The sequence below is a fragment of the Ammospiza nelsoni genome, chromosome 3, assembly GCF_027579445.1.
Source record: "Ammospiza nelsoni isolate bAmmNel1 chromosome 3, bAmmNel1.pri, whole genome shotgun sequence".
Classification (NCBI taxonomy): Eukaryota; Metazoa; Chordata; class Aves; order Passeriformes; family Passerellidae; genus Ammospiza; species Ammospiza nelsoni.
Window position 1 is genome coordinate 50,154,999 of NC_080635.1, and position 18,547 is coordinate 50,173,545.

General features: G+C 38.4%; 1 protein-coding gene across 2 annotated transcripts in view; it reads left to right on the forward strand.

Annotated features, from left to right (window-relative positions):
* The first annotated feature begins 1,920 nt into the window (after window positions 1-1,920).
* The window catches only part of PDE7B (phosphodiesterase 7B), a 169,593-nt gene continuing 152,966 nt past the window's right edge, over window positions 1,921-18,547 (forward strand). The window contains exons 1-2 of one of the 2 annotated variants that reach the window (XM_059467623.1): window positions 1,921-1,964; window positions 2,164-2,278. In XM_059467623.1, coding sequence (XP_059323606.1) covers window positions 2,258-2,278 — 21 coding nt within the window. In that variant the 5' untranslated portion in view covers window positions 1,921-1,964; window positions 2,164-2,257. Of the gene's footprint in view, window positions 1,965-2,156; window positions 2,279-18,547 lie in introns of those variants that run through there. The other variant, XM_059467624.1, reaches the window with a different exon arrangement.

An 18,547-nucleotide genomic window follows, 5' to 3' on the forward strand; every position in this document is an offset into this window, starting at 1 on the left:
GAATGCATCTTGAAACAGTGGACCTTGATTACCTGCTATGTCATGATTCTAGAACAAACCTTCATGCATTTTGGACACTGCCCTGATTGCTTTCCAAACACAGTCTGAGACTTATCATCAGCTTAGATTAAGCTGTGTTGCCATAAAGGTGAAGAAGTTTAAAGGCCGCATAATGTCTCCAGGAGCAAAAATAAACTCCATCTAGTATTGTTTATTTTCTTGCAGAGAAATATACCCTTTGCATACTTGAGCATAGTTATCAACTCTGCTGTCTTTGGACTAAACAATGTCAATATCAGTCTTTCTTCACAGACTCCAGATCAGTCCCACTGAAATCCATTCAATTTTCAGCTGACATTCCCAGGACTGGTTCCTGAAGTGCAATTCCCAAAATACAGTATTCAGTTGCCTACTCACCAACACTGAGTGAAGATGAAACGATGATTTTCTGTGCACTACAAATAATGTTTCTGTTTGTGCATTTCAAATTGCTTCATACAGTTCTCTAAGTACAGTCAGTGAACTTAACATTAAGTTCTAATTAATTTTGTAAATCTGTAACTTATTGAATACTTTAAAATATGTTATTCTAGCATTTAAATCCCCATAACACTTAGCATTTGTTTGTGAAGACTATTGCATTAGCAGTGTTAGCACAGACACATTTTTGGTAAGCAAAAATCATTAAATATTTTGGCCACTCTGGAGCTGCATTTTGGTAGAATCAATTGGTGGTCATGGGGAAGTTCCTATGACTTGAACATGTTCCGTGAAGCACAAAGAAATTTCTTTCTCAAGAGCTTTCCATCTACTCATTTTTAAAACCACTTCTCTGTGTTTTAAAATTAAATGCAAGGCTGTTAAGACTTTTTAGAAATCAATTGTGCCTCATAGACTGAGATCTTTGAAAGGATTCCCTAGAAGAACAAATTGATAAAATTGGAATGATGCAAATAACAAAACACTTACTGTTGTCAACTGACTTCCTATCAATTATCTTGTGCTGTTCTGGCCTTTTTTGCCCATGCTAATTGACCTTGATGAATGTTTTTTGTTTCTTGAAGCTTCAGCAGCGTGGTTTCTCCACTGCCAATGGTGTGGTTATAGTAAAAGCCAAGGTCTACCTTCCTCTTGCCTTTTGATGTGGACTTTGGTAGTAAATAAAATGCTGTCTGGCGGCCCACAGCAGAGCTCAGAGGCGAGCACAGCTGGGCTGCTGGTGGAAGGAGCAGTTGTTTGCCCGGATCAGCCCTGCAGGGCGACTGCATCCGTGACTCGGATGGGGCAAGGAAAGCAGTTTGCTAATCTGCAGCGTAGCTCCTGCTGACTGATAAAAGGATGTGTACAGTAGTCTCAGTCTTATCTCGTTAGCCAGGTTTACACTGGTGTGACACTGCTGAACTTAGACAAGCAGTTCCTGATTTACTGTAGGGCGAGGGCAGAATCAGGTCTGATTTTGCACCACGACCCATAGAGATTACCCAGCTCGCCCTGGAAAACATCTTGTGTATATTTAAGAATACTTCAATATAAGTTAGCATATTTATAGCCCTTCCCCATGTCGTGAGGATATTTTGGATCTTTCTAGTACCTCTGGATATAAAATCTTTCTGAGCTGAACCCAGGACAGATAAATCATGACTCCGGCTTCTTTCGCCTAGGGTAGCCTGCCTCAATCACTGCCACATTCCTCCCATAGTAGTCCTTTAAAATTAATAGCACATGCAGAGGAAAAACTAAACCCTTTGACGTCACTCCCGAAACGAGGAAACACAAACAGCAGAGGCTTCTCGGCGGCGCTGGCAGCAGCGGGGCGGGGATTGGGGCGCGCTCTGCGCTCTGCGCTCCGCGCCCGGCGCTGGCAGCGCCTCCCGGCCGGGCTGACACGCGCGGCCAGACTGCCGCAGCCCCAGCCCTGCTTGGCACTCCGTGCGCCCTCCGCCCCAGCCGCCTGGCCTCTTAAGGTGGTTTCACTGCCTGGGTTGGGGGACTTGGGGAGGTCTTCTTTTTCTTTCTTTTCCTTTTTTTTCCCCCCTCTTAAAAAAAAATCCTTTTTTTTTTCATTTTTTTCCTTTTTTCTTTTTCTTTTCTTTTTTTTTTTTTTTTCTTTTTTTAGTTCCTATTATTTTAGTTACTTATTTCTATTCCCAATCCTGGATGCAGTTGCTGGATTGTGCAGTACAAGTCTTCATGAACAAGCTGCACCGCTCAGAGATTTCACGGCATTCAGAGGTCACAGAGCTGCCACTATGGTTAAATGTCTTGTTTAATGGTTGAGGTACGTACGGCAAATCTAAAAGAAGCAGCATGGTTGTTTTTTTGAAGGGGAACTAAAATTGTGAGGGGGAGAGGGAGATAATAGTATTATTTAGTGGAAAAGATTTTTGCTGGTGATTGTTACTACAGCAACCGTTTTTTGAATTTTGTCCCTTTTTCTCTTTATTCAAACTAGATGAAAATTTTGACTTATGTTGATTTAACCATTTGATGGTTACAGAAGATTGCAAAAAGAATCTCTTGTAGAAGTCCTTTCTGACCCTGCTGGGGAAAGTGTGGTTGATTTCTTTCTGTATGTTTTCCTATTGCTCTGTGGCAGGAGAGGAGACTTGGGACTTGTCTGGCTTAGATGAAGGAAGAAGAAAACAGAAACTTGTTCCTATCCTGAGGGGGCTGTGAGTTTTTTCTGAGAGTTAGAGCAGAGGGAGGAAGAGTTGGAAATAAACAGGTCAAGCAGAAAAAAATATCAGCTTCGTTTTTTAGGAGTACATGTACTGCTTTTTCTTTTTTTTTTTTTTAATACATGCTTAGATTACTTTACTTGGTTTGGGTTCAAAAGTTCAAAATTAAGAAGCAGCCTGAGCTTTGACTAAGAAACAGATCCCCACTGGGAAGGGAGAGAGCTGCTTGTCTTATATTAACACCAGTTTTCATACAGCTTTTGCTACCTAAGCAGAGAAAAGCGGGAATTTGCTCAGGAGTTGAAGTGATGTAACCTGGCATCTGTTTGATAGCATATAGCTTCAATTCATGTTTGAGCCAGTGATCTGCCTTGAATGAGTATTGCAGCATCACAGTGGGCAGTGTGTGCTGCAGTAAATGAAAGCAACTGCTGCCATCAAACATTGTTTTCAAGAGTGTGATTCTAAATTACAAGAGGAAGAGCCACTTGTCAGAGCTTGTGTGTGTGTCTGTGTGTCTGTGTCTGTGTGTCTGTGTGTATACAAGCAGTCTTGAAAATAACTCCAGCCAAGACAGGAGATTTCTGTTGTTAATTGGATTAATATACAGGTATGTTCAATATCCAGCAATTTTCATATTTTTCTGATTTGTGGAAAGAGACTTTTCATAGCTCTGTTTGAAATGTTGATGTAGATATAAATCCTTGGCAATTTGAAAATATTTCAGTTTAACTTTAAAAATTATACCTAAAAAACCAATTCCTTTAACAAGGAACAGAGCATGAGCACACCTTTCTCCTGCAGTGTACCCCATAGGGTTAAAAACATTAACTACACTAGGCTGAAGCATGCTCGCTTAAGGACTGCAAAAATATTAGCTCTGAAATGCAGAGGATGTGTTATGTGCTGTGAATGGACAATTGCTATTCTGCAGTGCCTAGTGGGAAAACAAGGACTTTGTGTATTGCAAATGCATAACTGCAGCTCCTCCATTTCCTTTGCTGTATCTTCACTGATGACTGCAGAAACAAAGAGGTTTGTCACAGATAAGCTCTGTAATGCCACATCTCTTTGAAGATGCAGGAAGATCTTTTCTCATATCCAAAAACCTGAAGTCAAGCTTAGCTGGGTGAACTGTTATTCTGTAACCTCTGTGTCATTCTCTCTTCCTCAGCTCTCCCCAAATTCTTACTATGTGAACTGCCAGCTGTTTTCAAAAACTAAAGTAATACTTCTCTAGGCTCGAGTTCAGAAAGGCTAACAGAGTGCTGGTTAGGTGATTGATTTGTAAATTTCACTGAGTGTGTCTCAGCCTATAGAGACTATAACCTGTTCTGTAGGGAAAAACCCTGTCACCATGAATATATTCAAGTTTCCAAAGGACAATCTGTAAGATATTTGTTTATAATAATTTCTGAGTATTAAATTATGCACTTATTTTGATAAACAGTTTTTAGGGAAGCTTTGGTTTAAGCTCTGTATCTACATGTTGGTGCATCTGTGTTCCGTAGCAGCTACTAGTGGTGGTACCAATAGAAAATCTGGTAAGTGGACTTCAGCTGAGGCAATGAGTTTTGCTGGTTTTGTAAGAAAAGTTTATTTGCAGTGTTTCCTCTGAACAATCTCAATTCAGCATCTAGAGAAAATAAAATTTAAGGCTGGCCTCTCTGCAGTGGACAAAACACTTACTGACATTTGCACTCACATTGTCTCCAAAAAATTGTGTATTGCAGAAGTTTCATGGGCTATGAATGGCTGCTTCTTCTGAGTTAATTGCCATAGGGTGGACAGGAGTTTTCACCAGTGGAGTTCCAGTGATTCCATCAGAGCAAGGCACAGTCTGCTGAGCCTAATCCAATATACTACAGATCACTTTTTAAAATTGTAAAATGTTTAATTGTGTAAAATAGTATATAAATATATCATTATAACAGCTGCTCCTGTTCATGTCCTTTTCTCCCTGTTTATGTCCTTTTCCCTTCTGAAAATGAGGAAATGAGCCCTCTGCTTGCTCTTACCAGACTTCTAGGTAAGTCATGGTAGCAGACTGATTTTCCAGGGTCTTCATTGCAAGTATGATGTATGTTTGAGACATTTGATCATATGTGATTCCTTTCCATTCATCACTTGGTTCTTCTACCAATAGCTAAAGCATATTTTAATGAGAAATGGTCTGAAAATTGGTGTTCTATGACACATATATGGTTTTCTTGGAATTTTGCAATCTCAGGCAAAAAATTGCTCTTGTACTGGTAGTTTCATTATAGGGGCTGCATGAAGCAAAAATGCCAGCTATTAACCAAGCCATTAGTGTCAACAGAGTAAAACCTGACACATCTCTATTTAATCATAAAAAATATTTGAGACTTAATTTCTCCTCATATTGAGGTAGATACATGCTCTTGATGAGATTGGTTCTGGTTTCTGGGCTAACAGAAAACAAGTCATGTGGTGCAGCCAGGAAGATATCCCATGTAAATAGGAATTCTTAGCTACTCAGTGTTGTTCATCATCACATTGTTACTCCATTTTCATGCTTGAAATTATTACAGCATTCCATGTGTTTGTCACAGGGTGAAAGTGAAAGGGACAGCTGCGGTCCTGCTAGCTGCCAGAACAAAATTAAGTCTTTTGTAATCAAATGATGGTTCAGTATTCCTCCTCTCAGATCCATATTGGGTAGAAGATGTCAGAAGTGTGAAATTCATCGTTCTTGTTCTTCAGCCAGCAAGCTGGCTTACTCTTGCAGGGACATCAGTTCTTACACTTCCAGTGAAACACTTGTCTTTACCTCTAGTGTGGAATTTGCACTTTTCAGTCACAAGCTTCAGGGTGTGGAATTGATATTCTTTGGAGTTTATACCCTGACAACAGTGGGACACAGATAAAGCCTAAGTGTACAAAAGTAGTTCAGGAGTTCTGATGTTTTTCCTTTACCTAGCTACCACCAGGTGCATCAATTTTGGCACCTAAGGATGAATAATTCTGAGAAGATGGGTCAAAGTGCCAGGTACCACATATGCAATCAGATAAGGATTGATAGAAACATTTTGTGCTTCACAGTAAATGAGTGGAAACCAAATAACATGCCTTCTGACAGTAGTGGTGGTTTTTCAGATCTGAAGTATTAGCTTTGTGCAAATACTAGAGATTTAGAATGCATTTTTTGTACTTAAGACGATTTGTTTAAATAGTTCATAGAATTTGAAAACACAAAGACAACTTCTGTGAAGATTTTTCTGCAAAAAGAATTCTTCTATATCATCCTAGAAACTGTGGAGAACTGTTAAATTTAATTTTTACTATTATTCTTACTACAGTGCCATCCCAAAAAAATTGCATTAGAAAACAGTATTTGAAGCTCTGAACCCTGTAATTTCTGTTATCCTGTAATAGACTGTGGGATTCAGAAGATGTATTGCAAGGGTTCACAGTGCTCAGGTCTGGGGTAATGTTGGCTGTTTTAAAGCCTCCAGTTTTAAAGTATAAAATTAACAAATCAGAGGCAGATCATATAGAACAGTGTATTTCCAGAGGCCAGGCTTCAGTGACAAAACTGTGAGTGAAAAGTCTGTGGCAGAGACTTTAAGCATTTCCTCTGCACACATTGAGTGGTGTGATATCATCAGTCCTTTGATGCAGTAATTTTGATATACATTTGGCCCTTGTTCTGTTCTTTGAAAAGTGGAAAGTCCAGGGCTATTGTTTAAGTGTGTAAACGGTGTCAAATGAGAGAAACTAAACTAATGAAAGGATGCTATGGAGTTGTATTTTTTTATTCTGTTCTTTCTCCCAGTAGGAGCTGTGAGTGAGGATGGATAAGAATTCAGTTCAGCTACTTATTTAAGTCACATAGTCTTGTGGTGGCATATGATATTCTTCTGCCAGCTTGATGTCCAGCCAAATAAGACACCCAGGTTGCCTGGATGGATAAACATAGCTGATGATCTCTTCCTCTTAACAGGGGGACATGAAGAGTTAGGATTCTTCCAGTCGCACAGAGACAAATTTGCTACATTTTAGCTAAAGAAGAATTGCCCTCAGACACAAGCAGCAAGATTTACTGCCCTTTGAGTAAGGTATTTTTTAAAAAGTAGAAACAAATATTTTGAAGGAAACAGTTGCAGAGGCATTTTTTTTCTGTGGCTGGTAGGTTTGCATTAGTTACCCACAAAAATTTCTGGTATGAGAAAACTCACCAACTAATATCTCACTACGGTGTGTGTTAATGCTGGCAGTGTAAGTTTTTGAAAAGAAGAGCAGAGAATCTCCTGTCAAATTAAGTTTAACTAATTGTTGCGGTGGCATAAAAACACATTTGTGGGGCAGCTGCTGTCAGGACCTGTATACAATTTTCTGCATGGTTGTTCATGGCAGGGTTTATGATACTAACTCCTCTGTATGTAGGAAAGGTGTTTTGGGAAGGATGGTCATTACCTTTCAAAGAATAAAGCAGGAGGGAGGCACGTTTTGACTGAATATGCAGCAACTTGGGAATGTCTTCGAGAAATATACAACTGTATAAATGAAATTAAGAAACATCAACTTAACTAGAAAACTCCCAGAGGGTGGTATTGATCTACTGTGTGATCAGTTCTGCTCCTGTTGGCAGCAGCCCTTTATTACTTCTGCAAGAAAGGAAACGTATGCTCAGGTTCTTATTCCTTCTCTTTCCCCCTGCACAACTTAACACACTGCCTAGAGGGCATGTAAAGACTGGCTAGGTTCTGGGGCTTGTTTTAATATGAGGAGTCAGAGTTACTATCAAATGTGCAAGGATTAATCCCTTGGTAAAAGAGGTGTGGATCCCCAGGTGGTTGCTTTGCAAACAAACACGTATTGACATGAAACGCTTCAGTACTTTCTCAAAAATTCAGCTGTCATCCACAGGGTGCAGCTATTTTCCCCTTTCTGTACAGTGATCCAGGTGTAGAGTAACAACAGGCACCTCTGCTTGCACAGCCCCAGAGGACAGAATCTGCTTCGTATTTCTGTAGAGGAACACGTGTGCAGCTGCACACTGAAGGACACTAAAGATGGCCAACACCTGATGTTTGGTTTTGCCTTTTCCTTAACTTACCATTTGGCTTTGAACCTCTGAGAAGGTTAGACAGAACGAGGGCTTGGTGCATACCAGGCTGCTGGGATGCGGGAGAAGACCTCACATGGACACCCAGAGAGATGAAAACAGATGCATGACACCTTCATGGAGAAAGAACACTTCTGGCTTTGTGTGAACTGAAAACCATGTTGGAAACAGAGTATTTTCTAGAGCTCTTTCTGTTTCAAATGTTGAAATGTGACTTGGCTCTGTCTGACTTATGCAGAGTCATTTTTGTTTTACACGCTGCCACAACATCTGAGTATCTATTAATAACAATGTTGAATTAGCATCAGAATGGCCATCATAAATGTAGTTAGGCAGTGTATCTCCATTTAATCAATATGGTCCTTAGAAGACCATAGGAAAGCCAGAAAAACAATAATTAGTCCTTATTAATAAAGAAGAATATGCACAGATTTGTGAAGGAAAAAGAGGAACTTTCCATGTTTAGGGCTTGGAAGGACAGCGAGTTGCTTTCTGCTTCAGCAGATCTGAGAATACTTATTAAAAAACACTTGAAAATGCTCTTACAATACTAAATAAAATTCTCTCATTAAAAAAAATCATTTTGTTGAGCAAACTGTATCAGCTAGAAAGACACAATTGGAATGTATTTCTTCAACAAGCAAATTCCTCCAGTGCACAGTTGGTTTGTTTTACTAGGACTGCTTTGAAAAGCAGAACAACCAAAAGATAAAAACAAGACTCTAATTGGAGTGCTGTGAGTGCATGTAAAATGTCATGATTCCACCAAGATTATTAGGACTCCATCCATTTGTACCTGTTAAAGATCAGACACACTGAGCTTTCAGGACTAAAATGCATTCCTTCTCTTCAATGGTTAGATCAAATTTTAGGCTCATTTACCTTGCATCATACCTGTTTCATACCAGTTTTCCACAACTTCCTCAGCAGTGTGGTACCACAGGGCTGCCTTTCTGGTTCCACAGAAGCTGTGGTGCATTCTTTTCCTCCCATGACACTCTAACCTCCCTTTCTTTCCCTTTCTCACAGAAAATAAATGTTTACCAGATTTTATTTGAAATCAGATCCCTACATTTAATTTTTAGCTCATGTTCTAGCATCTGCAAAACTTTATATATTTGTAATACAGAAGGGGCTGATGTTGCTTGTTTTCAGAACAGACCATGATCTGTTTTAAGAACACAGCTATGTAAGTAATAGTTTTAAAAGCTGAGGAATAACAGGAAAACAGTAATTTTGTTTAGGAACCAACATGCACTGTGCTGTATCACAAGAAAATTTTCATGCAGTAGGATTGGAACATGCTGTCTCCTTGAACCATGAAACTATAACTATAGCAATCCTATCCACTACCAAAGTATAACCTCTGTAATAGTATGGTAACAAACACCAGTGCAACATGAGAACATTGAATGACGTTCATCCTATATATCATCATCAAAGCTGATAGAAATGGCCAGGCTTTCTAAAAAGCTAAAATTCACTTTAGTCTCTAAATGAAATGGCTGGATCGGAAAAATTGCTGTGTGTTAGAGGTTGCCTGGGAAATGTTTTCTCTTTCTACTTCAGACAGACAGAAGTAGCCAGTAGCCTGTTGGTGCTTTCAAGAAGGTGTGGAAGAAAAGATTCCAGTTCCTTCTCTGCTTCTGTCAGTCTTTCCTGAGGTGCATTACCACTGCAGTGTCCCCTGAGGGTTGAGCTGGGTCTTCATGGGGCCTCATAGAGGCAACCCACATTCTACTGCCCCAGCTTTAGCCCCAGTGTGGAACTTGAGCTTCTACACTGCTGAAGGGGCACATTAATTAAGGTGGTTTGAGGCAGACATTTACCTGCAGCTCCAGGAGTTCTGTCCTGAACCCAAGAAGCTTTTCTGATGGGTGTTTTCTTCCAATGAGCACCTCCTTCTGAACAACTTTAGTACCAATGAACAGTTGTTTTTAAAAAGAAAGCTCAGATGTATTTTACAGAGGAGGAAAAGCCATCTCACCACTACTGCAGCATGTCCATCTTGCTTGTGAGGACTGAGGGCTACAGGGGCATTGTTTGGTTTGGGTGCCTGCTTGTGGGCGGAGGTCAGTGATGGATGGTTGGACTACATGATTAACAAGGTCTCTTCTAACTTTACAGATGATTCTGTGAAGTTCTGGTGACCATCCAAGTGATCATTTTGAAGTATCTGCTTAGTTTTTATTTTATAGCACCTGAATTGATAGCTCAGAGATCCCTGAAACCTTTAATTTCCAAATGTTTCAGCAATCCTCTTCTCACTCTCCTACCAACAGACTTAGTTCTACTTCTGCTTCTTATATTCAAAGTAAGTGGGGGAAAAATCATCAACCCATATTTTATTTATAGGATCCCTATAATGCTGAATAGATTATTTTTGCATGAAGATCTGTATGTAGAGTGCACTTTTTCTTTAAACTGTGAAACACATTTGCTTTAAAAAGAGATTTTCATATCCACTACAGGTATATTATTATTATTCTCATCCCTCCCCAAATTCACCCCTTCAGGGCTTCTCTACCAGAGCAAAGGAGTGTGGAATTCAGCTTGGGTTTTTATTTTTCACTTAAACACCGTAGCAAACATTGTTTCATTGTTTCAAATCCCATAATATGACAAAGGGAGAATTATAATGCTTTAATGTGCCAGCTGATCAGAAAGCATCTTTGGCGACAACGTCACAGTTATCTGGACCACCTAATACTCCCCTACAGCTTGGTCTCACTACCTTAGAATTGTTAAATTGGTATTCATGGTTTTAGAGCACCACTTGGATAATAATTTGTAAAAATTTTAATCATGTTTACTACTAATGTGAACCAGCTGGAACTGACTTCTGCTATTTCTAAGTATTAGTGAAAACTATTTCACATTTCACAGAAAAATAAAGCTAAAATCATTCCATTTCAATTTGTACTTGGCATTGAACCTTTTTATGATAGCTGATGAAAATTAGTTTGCCAACAAGCAAACCAATTTCTAAAATGTCTGAAAAGGTCCTGATGTTTATGATGTAGAAAATAATTAGCAGAGAAGTCTCAGTGCTTTCTTGTCACACTTTAATTGTCATCTGGTGACAATACTTCAAGAGTTGAACTTCTTCAGCTCTGACTTTACGAGAATTTCAGAAGCCTCTGAACTAATTCATCAATTTCTAGAAACATTTTCTAAAATACTATATTAAAGGGCATTTCTCCTTTGTGAATCTGCAACCCTTATTTCCTCCTGAGAACACTTGTCTTAAAATGATATTTTCACCACCCTGATTTATAGGTTCTGGCATGGGAAATAATACTCTTACTCCTAGTAGCAGACAGAAAATTAGTCACAATCTGATGTTAACAACTCTTTCATTACCTAAACTGTTTTACACTTTATTAAGTTCCACACAAGCAAATCTATTGCCTTTGAACCAGGGAGTTCTTGTCCACATTGCAAGTAGAGAAGACATTCATTAATTTATAAAGTAACAATAGGAAGTCAGTCTCTGTAGCAAACAGGGATCCAAACTGTGATACAACTGAGTTCTGCAGAGAAGTGCCACTTGAGTGCAGCAGAGACAAAAAAATTGGTTTAGCTAATTTACATTAAAACCTCAAATATGAATAACACTTCTTCCTGGGACATGAGATTCGACATATTTTACCCTGATATTTGACACATTTCATATTTTTTTGTGCTGGCAACAAATAAAATGCAACCTAGAGAATGATAGGATGTTTCTGAGATATAGGATTCTGCAGATTTCAGTGACAAGCAGAACAGAAAAGCTTTTATGGAGAGTCAGCCCACCACCAGATGTTTCTACTAAGTCACCAGGGGTGCTATAATTTTGGTCCCTTAAATTGTCCTCACTGCTTTTCAGAATCAGGTACTTGCTGAGCACACAGGTTGTTTACTAATTAATGTCCCTCTGCGTCTTTCCCGTGAACCTCAGGCAGTTCCTGCAGTTCCTTGCAGCTGGAAGAGGAGCTCATGGAATCATAGAATGGGTCAGGTTGGGAGGGACCCCAGTGGGTTGTCTGGTCCAGCCTCCTGGCTCAAACAGGGAGCTCTCATCCTAGAGTGCATGGCACAGGATTGCATCCAGACAGTTCTTGAATATCTCTGGTGTGGGAGACTCCACAATCTCTCTGGGCAATCTGCTCTGGTGTGCATTGGAAAGTCAGTTATGTAAAGGAAATGGCCTTAGTTTTAGCCCAGGCATATATGAAATTGTGTCAGCCTAAATTGTGATATTAAAAATTATAAGGCATTTTTCATGTTTCATGCATGCAATGGCATCCACTCTTCTCAGAGTCTAGTATAAAAAGCTGTGTTAATGAAAACCCTCATATAGACAGAGGATGTTTCTGAACACACTGATGAATAAGGCAAAAATTGGGTTTTTTAAGAGAGCCTTTACCATTATTAGTTTTACAAAGAGAAGCATAGAAAGAGTTTTAGCTTGACTTGGTCACCCCAACACTTTGACTTTAATTAAGAGTCTTTTAAGGGCCAGATTCAGAACTTTCAAGCTTACCCTCTTTGAAATGTTTTGGGAGCTCATTTTGAAAATTGCAACCCTCCTGTCCATATTTTATATTACATTCACAGCAACTGCTTACTACTTCCTGAAAATTATCTTACTACATTTAGGGATAAAGAATCTTTTATCTAACTGATTTTTAAAAATTGAAATATCAAAGGAAAAAGAATCTTTTTTCCTCTGATTGTGAACCATTGCAAGTGCACTGTCCTTCTGATCTGTGAGCAGAGTTACAGGCGGTCAATGCACTGTGCTGCAGGCAGGCTTCAGAAGAAGGTATGGCCTCATCTATCAGAAGATGTCAGAAGCATTTCTGATTGTGGCTGATAAGAGAGTGAAAGGGAGAAAGGCAATCAGATATGGTCTCAGAGACTCTGTATCCCAAACAGGAACATGATATCATGTTCAGACTCATACCAAATGAAATGCTAGCCTAGGAAAAATTGCATTGAGCTAAGAGATTATTTAAGGCTCTTGCTCTACGTTGCAAAGTGTGTTGCAGCAGCAGCAGAGTATGAAAATATTGTATGTAAAATGTAAATCAGATCAGTAATAGTCATTTAAATAAGACACATGTATTCCCCACAGGTAGAGATGCTGATCTATTAAAGGTTGCTTTCTGGAAATGGCTTCCCTCTCTGCGCATAAATCTTGTAAAAGTTGGAGATTCAAGCTTTTGTCATTTCATATTTTCAAACTCAGAATTTTTTTTAATTAACTCAGAAATCATTTAGTGTTTAACTACAATACTTATGCTTTCTGTTCTTTGTGAATCCAGTTATTTGACTGCAGAACAATCAAACATTTGTTTAAGCAGTTAATGTTGACAGAGTTTTCTACTATGGAAACGTACCACTTCATAAAATAATTTGTTATGGCAAATTGCTCTGTGTAGTAGGGATTGGGAATTCTTGAAATGAGGGTAGAATGAATTCATATATCTATTTGATTTTCACTATTTAAGAAAATAAAAGGGAGGTGTTTAGTTCACCTACAATATGCACCCTGAGTACAAACTGTGCCCATCTCCCTGTGAACCCAGAGCACGGACTTGTTCCGGCAGGGGAGTGGAAACCTCACACACCCTGGAGCTTTGATTCCTATGGGCACCCCCAGAGCAGAGAATGCCAAATGGAGTGATCCCATAGCTCTGCTAAGAGTGCAGCTTTGCTCAGCATCACTGGGCACAGCTCAGGCTGTGAGCAGAATCTCCCACAGAGAATTTCTTGTCTCTGACCCAGAAGTGCCGGCTCTGCTTCCCTGTGCAGGCAGGGTGGGGCAGACAGGGATGGAAGAGTCAAGGAGAAAGAAATGGGAAAGGGTGGATACAGAGACTGATGGGGGGGAAATTGCACTGTATCTTGCTATCTTAAATGTCTGTAGTAATGCACCTTCCTCTATCTGATGCTGACTCTAAATTTTCTGACATTAAGTCCATATCAGCCCTGTTTCTCCTTGTTTCCATCAACTCTTGATCTTTTGACCCCCCAGTATTTTTACACAAGTTGTTCTTAAAAAAATTTAGTCTATTAAACTTCAGCTGTACTTAAGGGCTTGGGTCCAGCTTTACACAGATTTCTTTATAGTGGTGGGCTGCATGTCTGTGGTGACATACAGGCTGTCTCCAGCATCAAGATAAAGATTTTATACAAGACATTTCTGTGAAATTTCAAAATGAGCTGCTAAGAAACTGAGGATTATCATATTCTTCAACACTTCCCTTTGCAAATGCAACAAATATTTCTCCCTATTTTTCAAAGAAATCATCACATGTTTAAAAGAGAGTAATTGAGACTACAAATGAAATGTAACAGATACCACAGTACTAATTTATGGAGTACTGGAAATATTCACCCTTGAGAATGAAGGATAAAACAGAACAAAACCTAAAAAGACTGTTGGAAAGGTAAAGATTTGCCCTTTAAGAAAAAGAAACAATGGGAATCACTAATTTTTTTGCTCCAGAATGTTTTTTAACCTCAGTGGTTCACCCTGTAACTTCCCATTGCATGCAATTATCTGGACCATTCACACAGTCTTTGAGAATTTGTTGTGGCAATTTTATTTGATATGTGAAATAAAAGTCATTGTGACATTACCTGCAAATAATGTGTTTCATAAGAGCAAGAATATGCTCATTCTTTTTTTTTTCCATATGAAGAACTGTGTATTTAATTATGTGAATAGCTTTGCATCTAGGAGTGTTTAAATACTGAGGAAGTGCCAATGTCTCTGCAGGTCTTGACAATACCACTGCACAGTACCAACAATTGATTTCTCTATTACTAAATCATTTTTAGAAAGTCTGTACGATATTTAGGCAATTGTTGCTTTGGAAATTTGGCAAAATATATCTATGTATTTGAAGAGTTTCTATATCCTTCTATAATTTATATCAGTATGACAGATTTCACCTATTAATTGTTATTAAATACAGACATGAAAAAGAATTTAGGGTCTAACACAAACTCATAAGGTGAAAGACCGTGTCTTTAACTGCATACTTAAGCTGTCAGAGTATCCTGAAAAACTGCATGGTACAGTTTTGGCAGACATAAATAAAATTGTCTTTTTATACATAAAAATTGTCTTTTTATACATGTTTGGCTTCATGGCAATCTTCCATGTATGGAAGAGGGCTATGTTACATAAAGAAATTAGTATTGTTTCCAATTTTAGGATTCAACTTAGATATATCTGAGTCTAATAAGAAGAAGAATCCTGCTCTCCTGTTTTATCAACCATGCCTTGCTGGTTTACATGTTTTGAGTAAGTTCTGTGTTAATATTCTGACAGCTAATCTCTAATGCATTTTACTTTGAAGAGACAAGTATCTAACAGTTTGTGGGGTTACAAAGCCTTTGCCATATCTCCAAACAAGTATTTGTGCATAAATAAATGAATTTGGCAGAATTATGAATTTGGCAGACATCTTCTTGTCTCTAGCACATCAGCAAATCAGGCTATGCCTTTGTCTAGATTCCAGATTCCTAATCATTCTGAAGAAATCAGTACAAATTTAAAATAAACTTGCCTACAGGCACCTGAAATTATTGTAACTAATGAAATAAGCCCTAGGAACTGTAGTAGTTGTTCTGAAATTGTCATTTGTTTTTTACTTTAAAGACATATATTCCTCTCTCTCTGCTGTAGTTGTTTTTTGCTTAATCTTCTGATGGCATCTTTCCCTTTAAGTGATTACCCTTTGCATCTTCTTGGCACCGGGTTTATTTTCAGCAAGCTGTACTCAGAGTGCTGGCAGCCATCCCAGGGAAGCTGCTCTGCCTCAGTGGCATTTGGTACATGGGAATTCCAGAGCAAGGAATGGGCAAAGGTTACCACATGTTTTACATCACTCTGAGAAACATCAAACTAGACTATTAGTGTTTGACAACAAACAATGCACGAGGCCTTTAGGCATTGTGGTCTGTCTAATTCTTTATTTTCTCTTTCCTTGTAGCTCCGTTCATACCGGCCACTTTGGAATATTACCTGTGCATTTTTCTTGTAATATCACTCCATGATGTAGGAAGTCCTAATAAAAGATGCAGTTTGACACAGAATAATTTAAATGCTAGGAAATAATTTAACTATTCTGAAACAAACCAATGCTTAATAAAATTTGCATAATTGTACTCTCAGACTTCTCCTGGACTTTGCTGTTTTAATATTCCAAGAGTCTGATTTCTGCCTGGAAGTTACTTTCACTGTATGTTCCAAAGGCAGACAAGCAGCAGCTTTCTTTGCACTGCAAAACTTGTTTATCATAATCAGAAATATCCTATCAAGAAGCAAAAAATGCACAGATTAAGTATACATACATATATATGCTGCTGAAATGAAGTGGCAGCTCAGTTTCCACAGTTCTGTTTCATAGTGAAGTTCCAGTTGTAGTTCTGCCTGATGGAAGTTTAGCCTACAGAGGAGTTTAGCTGTCTTCTGCAGGCTCCCGAAAGCTGATGGTGAATCAGGTGTGCTGCCTGATTTGCCTGCCTCCAGACCATTTTTTGATGCATGGTCTGCCTGGCTGTGCCTCCTGGTGTGGGTGGCAAGTCAGCAAGATCACCAAGTGGTGCCATTGGTGGCCTTTGTTGTCCCTGGCTGATGGCTCCTGGGAGCTGCTGTGCCCATCACACACATGGTCTGATGTGCCAGGCTGTGTCACTGCTCTCTATCAGCTGTGCCTGCCTAGTGTTGTTGAGAGGTTTTTTGGGTTTTTCCTGATGTGACAGGTCCTGTACTAGTGAGTTAGAGTGGTCAGGTGAAGAACGTTGTTTGCTGAGTAATGTCAGAGATTAACATTCACTAAAATAAGGATGGAGAAAGGAATAAATAAATTAAATGGCAGGGGTGGACAGAAAAAAGCTGAAGTGGCCTATAAACTCAGACTGTACTGGTGATTGGTCTTAGATCAAACTCACTAGGATTTGACTCATACTTGGTCCTTCAATATTGATTCTTAATACTTACATATAGAAAATCACAGGCCACAATCTTAATTTTCTTTGTTTTAAATAAGGAAAAAAAGTTATATGCTCCTTCATTTAATGATAACACTTTGAAACTACTTTTTTCCCTAAAATATAAGGTTTTCTAAAAATTGTATGAAGCTATCTGTAGGAAGATTTATAGCAATATAAAAATACCATAATTTAAAAGGTATGTTTATTCAGGTCAATGTTATGATTAACTAGGCTAGCCTTCCAGAACTACTTACCTCCAGATCCCCTTATTAAATCTTTATAAATAGATTTGTTACTTACAGCAGAAGATAATTTAAAATGCAAATAGGAATTTTTACATGAATGAACTGAGAATAAGTCTTGTAAAAACAAAAACCACTAGGCATAGGTTCAATACAACAAAAGAAAAAGTTACTGATCCATATTATCTTTTTCTAGTACAACATGTAGGAGGTCCAAAGTGCTGATTTTCAAGAAAAGAGTATAAAGAACTTATAAAGAATCAGATGTAATAATAGCATAACATCTTGCTACCCCTGATTTTCTGTATGCATCATAGCCATGTCAAATTAGCATTTCTGTAGCTATTTAGGAGCGCTCTCTTAATTGGAATACAAGTGTCAAATGACCATGTGACAGTGTGTTAAAAGATCAATCCACAGGAGCCATCTATTGCAAAGCTCTCCTAAGCTATTCAGATTCTGCAGAGAGTGTTTTCTTGCTTCATTTGATTTATTATTTTCAAGGTGTGGAAGCTTTTCTTATTGTGAACAAACTTTTGGGATTTTTTAAATATAGTCTTGTTTTAAGTGAAGGGTGGACTTGAAAGCTAGCAGAAGAGAATATAAATGCCAAGTAATTAATATCTGAAGGTGTGTTTGCTACCAGAAAGGAGTGAGAAGGGAACTGTAACAATGTGTGGTGTTTGGAAAAGATAAGGGTAGAATATCCATATTTGAAGGTATGAATTTGTATTCCACAGGATCAGGAAGAAGTTTTCAACCACCAGCACAAAGATGCATGGTATCAAGGTGTAAATAGATATTTTCTATGTTGATGTGAATAAAACAATATTGCCCATTCCTAGAAATTTGTTATTTCTAGGAATGATTAAACACTGGACTGCTTAATTCTGACATACAGAGCCATGTGACAGCTAAAGCGACTCTATTCCTATTTCAATATGTGAAATACAATAACAAATCAATGCTTTTTTAGACCAGTGAATTTTTCTATTGTGACAAAGCAGATTTTTCCTTTTTGACACCAAATTTTGTCAAAGATTTCTGAATTATTTTACAGTATCATAGCAAAGTCTAGCTTTCCTTTCAAATGCGAAGCCAAAGACAGACCTGAATGAAAATAAGGGAATACTGGTTTTTATTTTTCCCATGTTTTTGGTCCCTATGTATTTAGTTGCATTGCAGCTATCCTGTGTCCCTCTGCCATCTCCGTTGCTCCAGCTGCTGTGTAATCAAGATGACACAGAGAGAAAGGCACCGATTCCATCATTTAATTGGCAACAAAAGCCAAGTGTAGCAAATGAAAGACAAGAAGCAATATAAGCATATAAAAGTAAGATTTGATACTTGCATGGCTAAATTGTTGCATAAATTGGTATCTAAATTTTTGTATGTTAAAATGGTCTAATGAAGCATGGAACCTTTTCAGATATAAAAAAAAAATCAGTGATGTAAATGTTATCCTTTATATTTACTTCCGAGCAGAAGCAGTTTTATTATTTTTGGGGAATTCAAACAATACTTTCATTAGAAGTTACTGG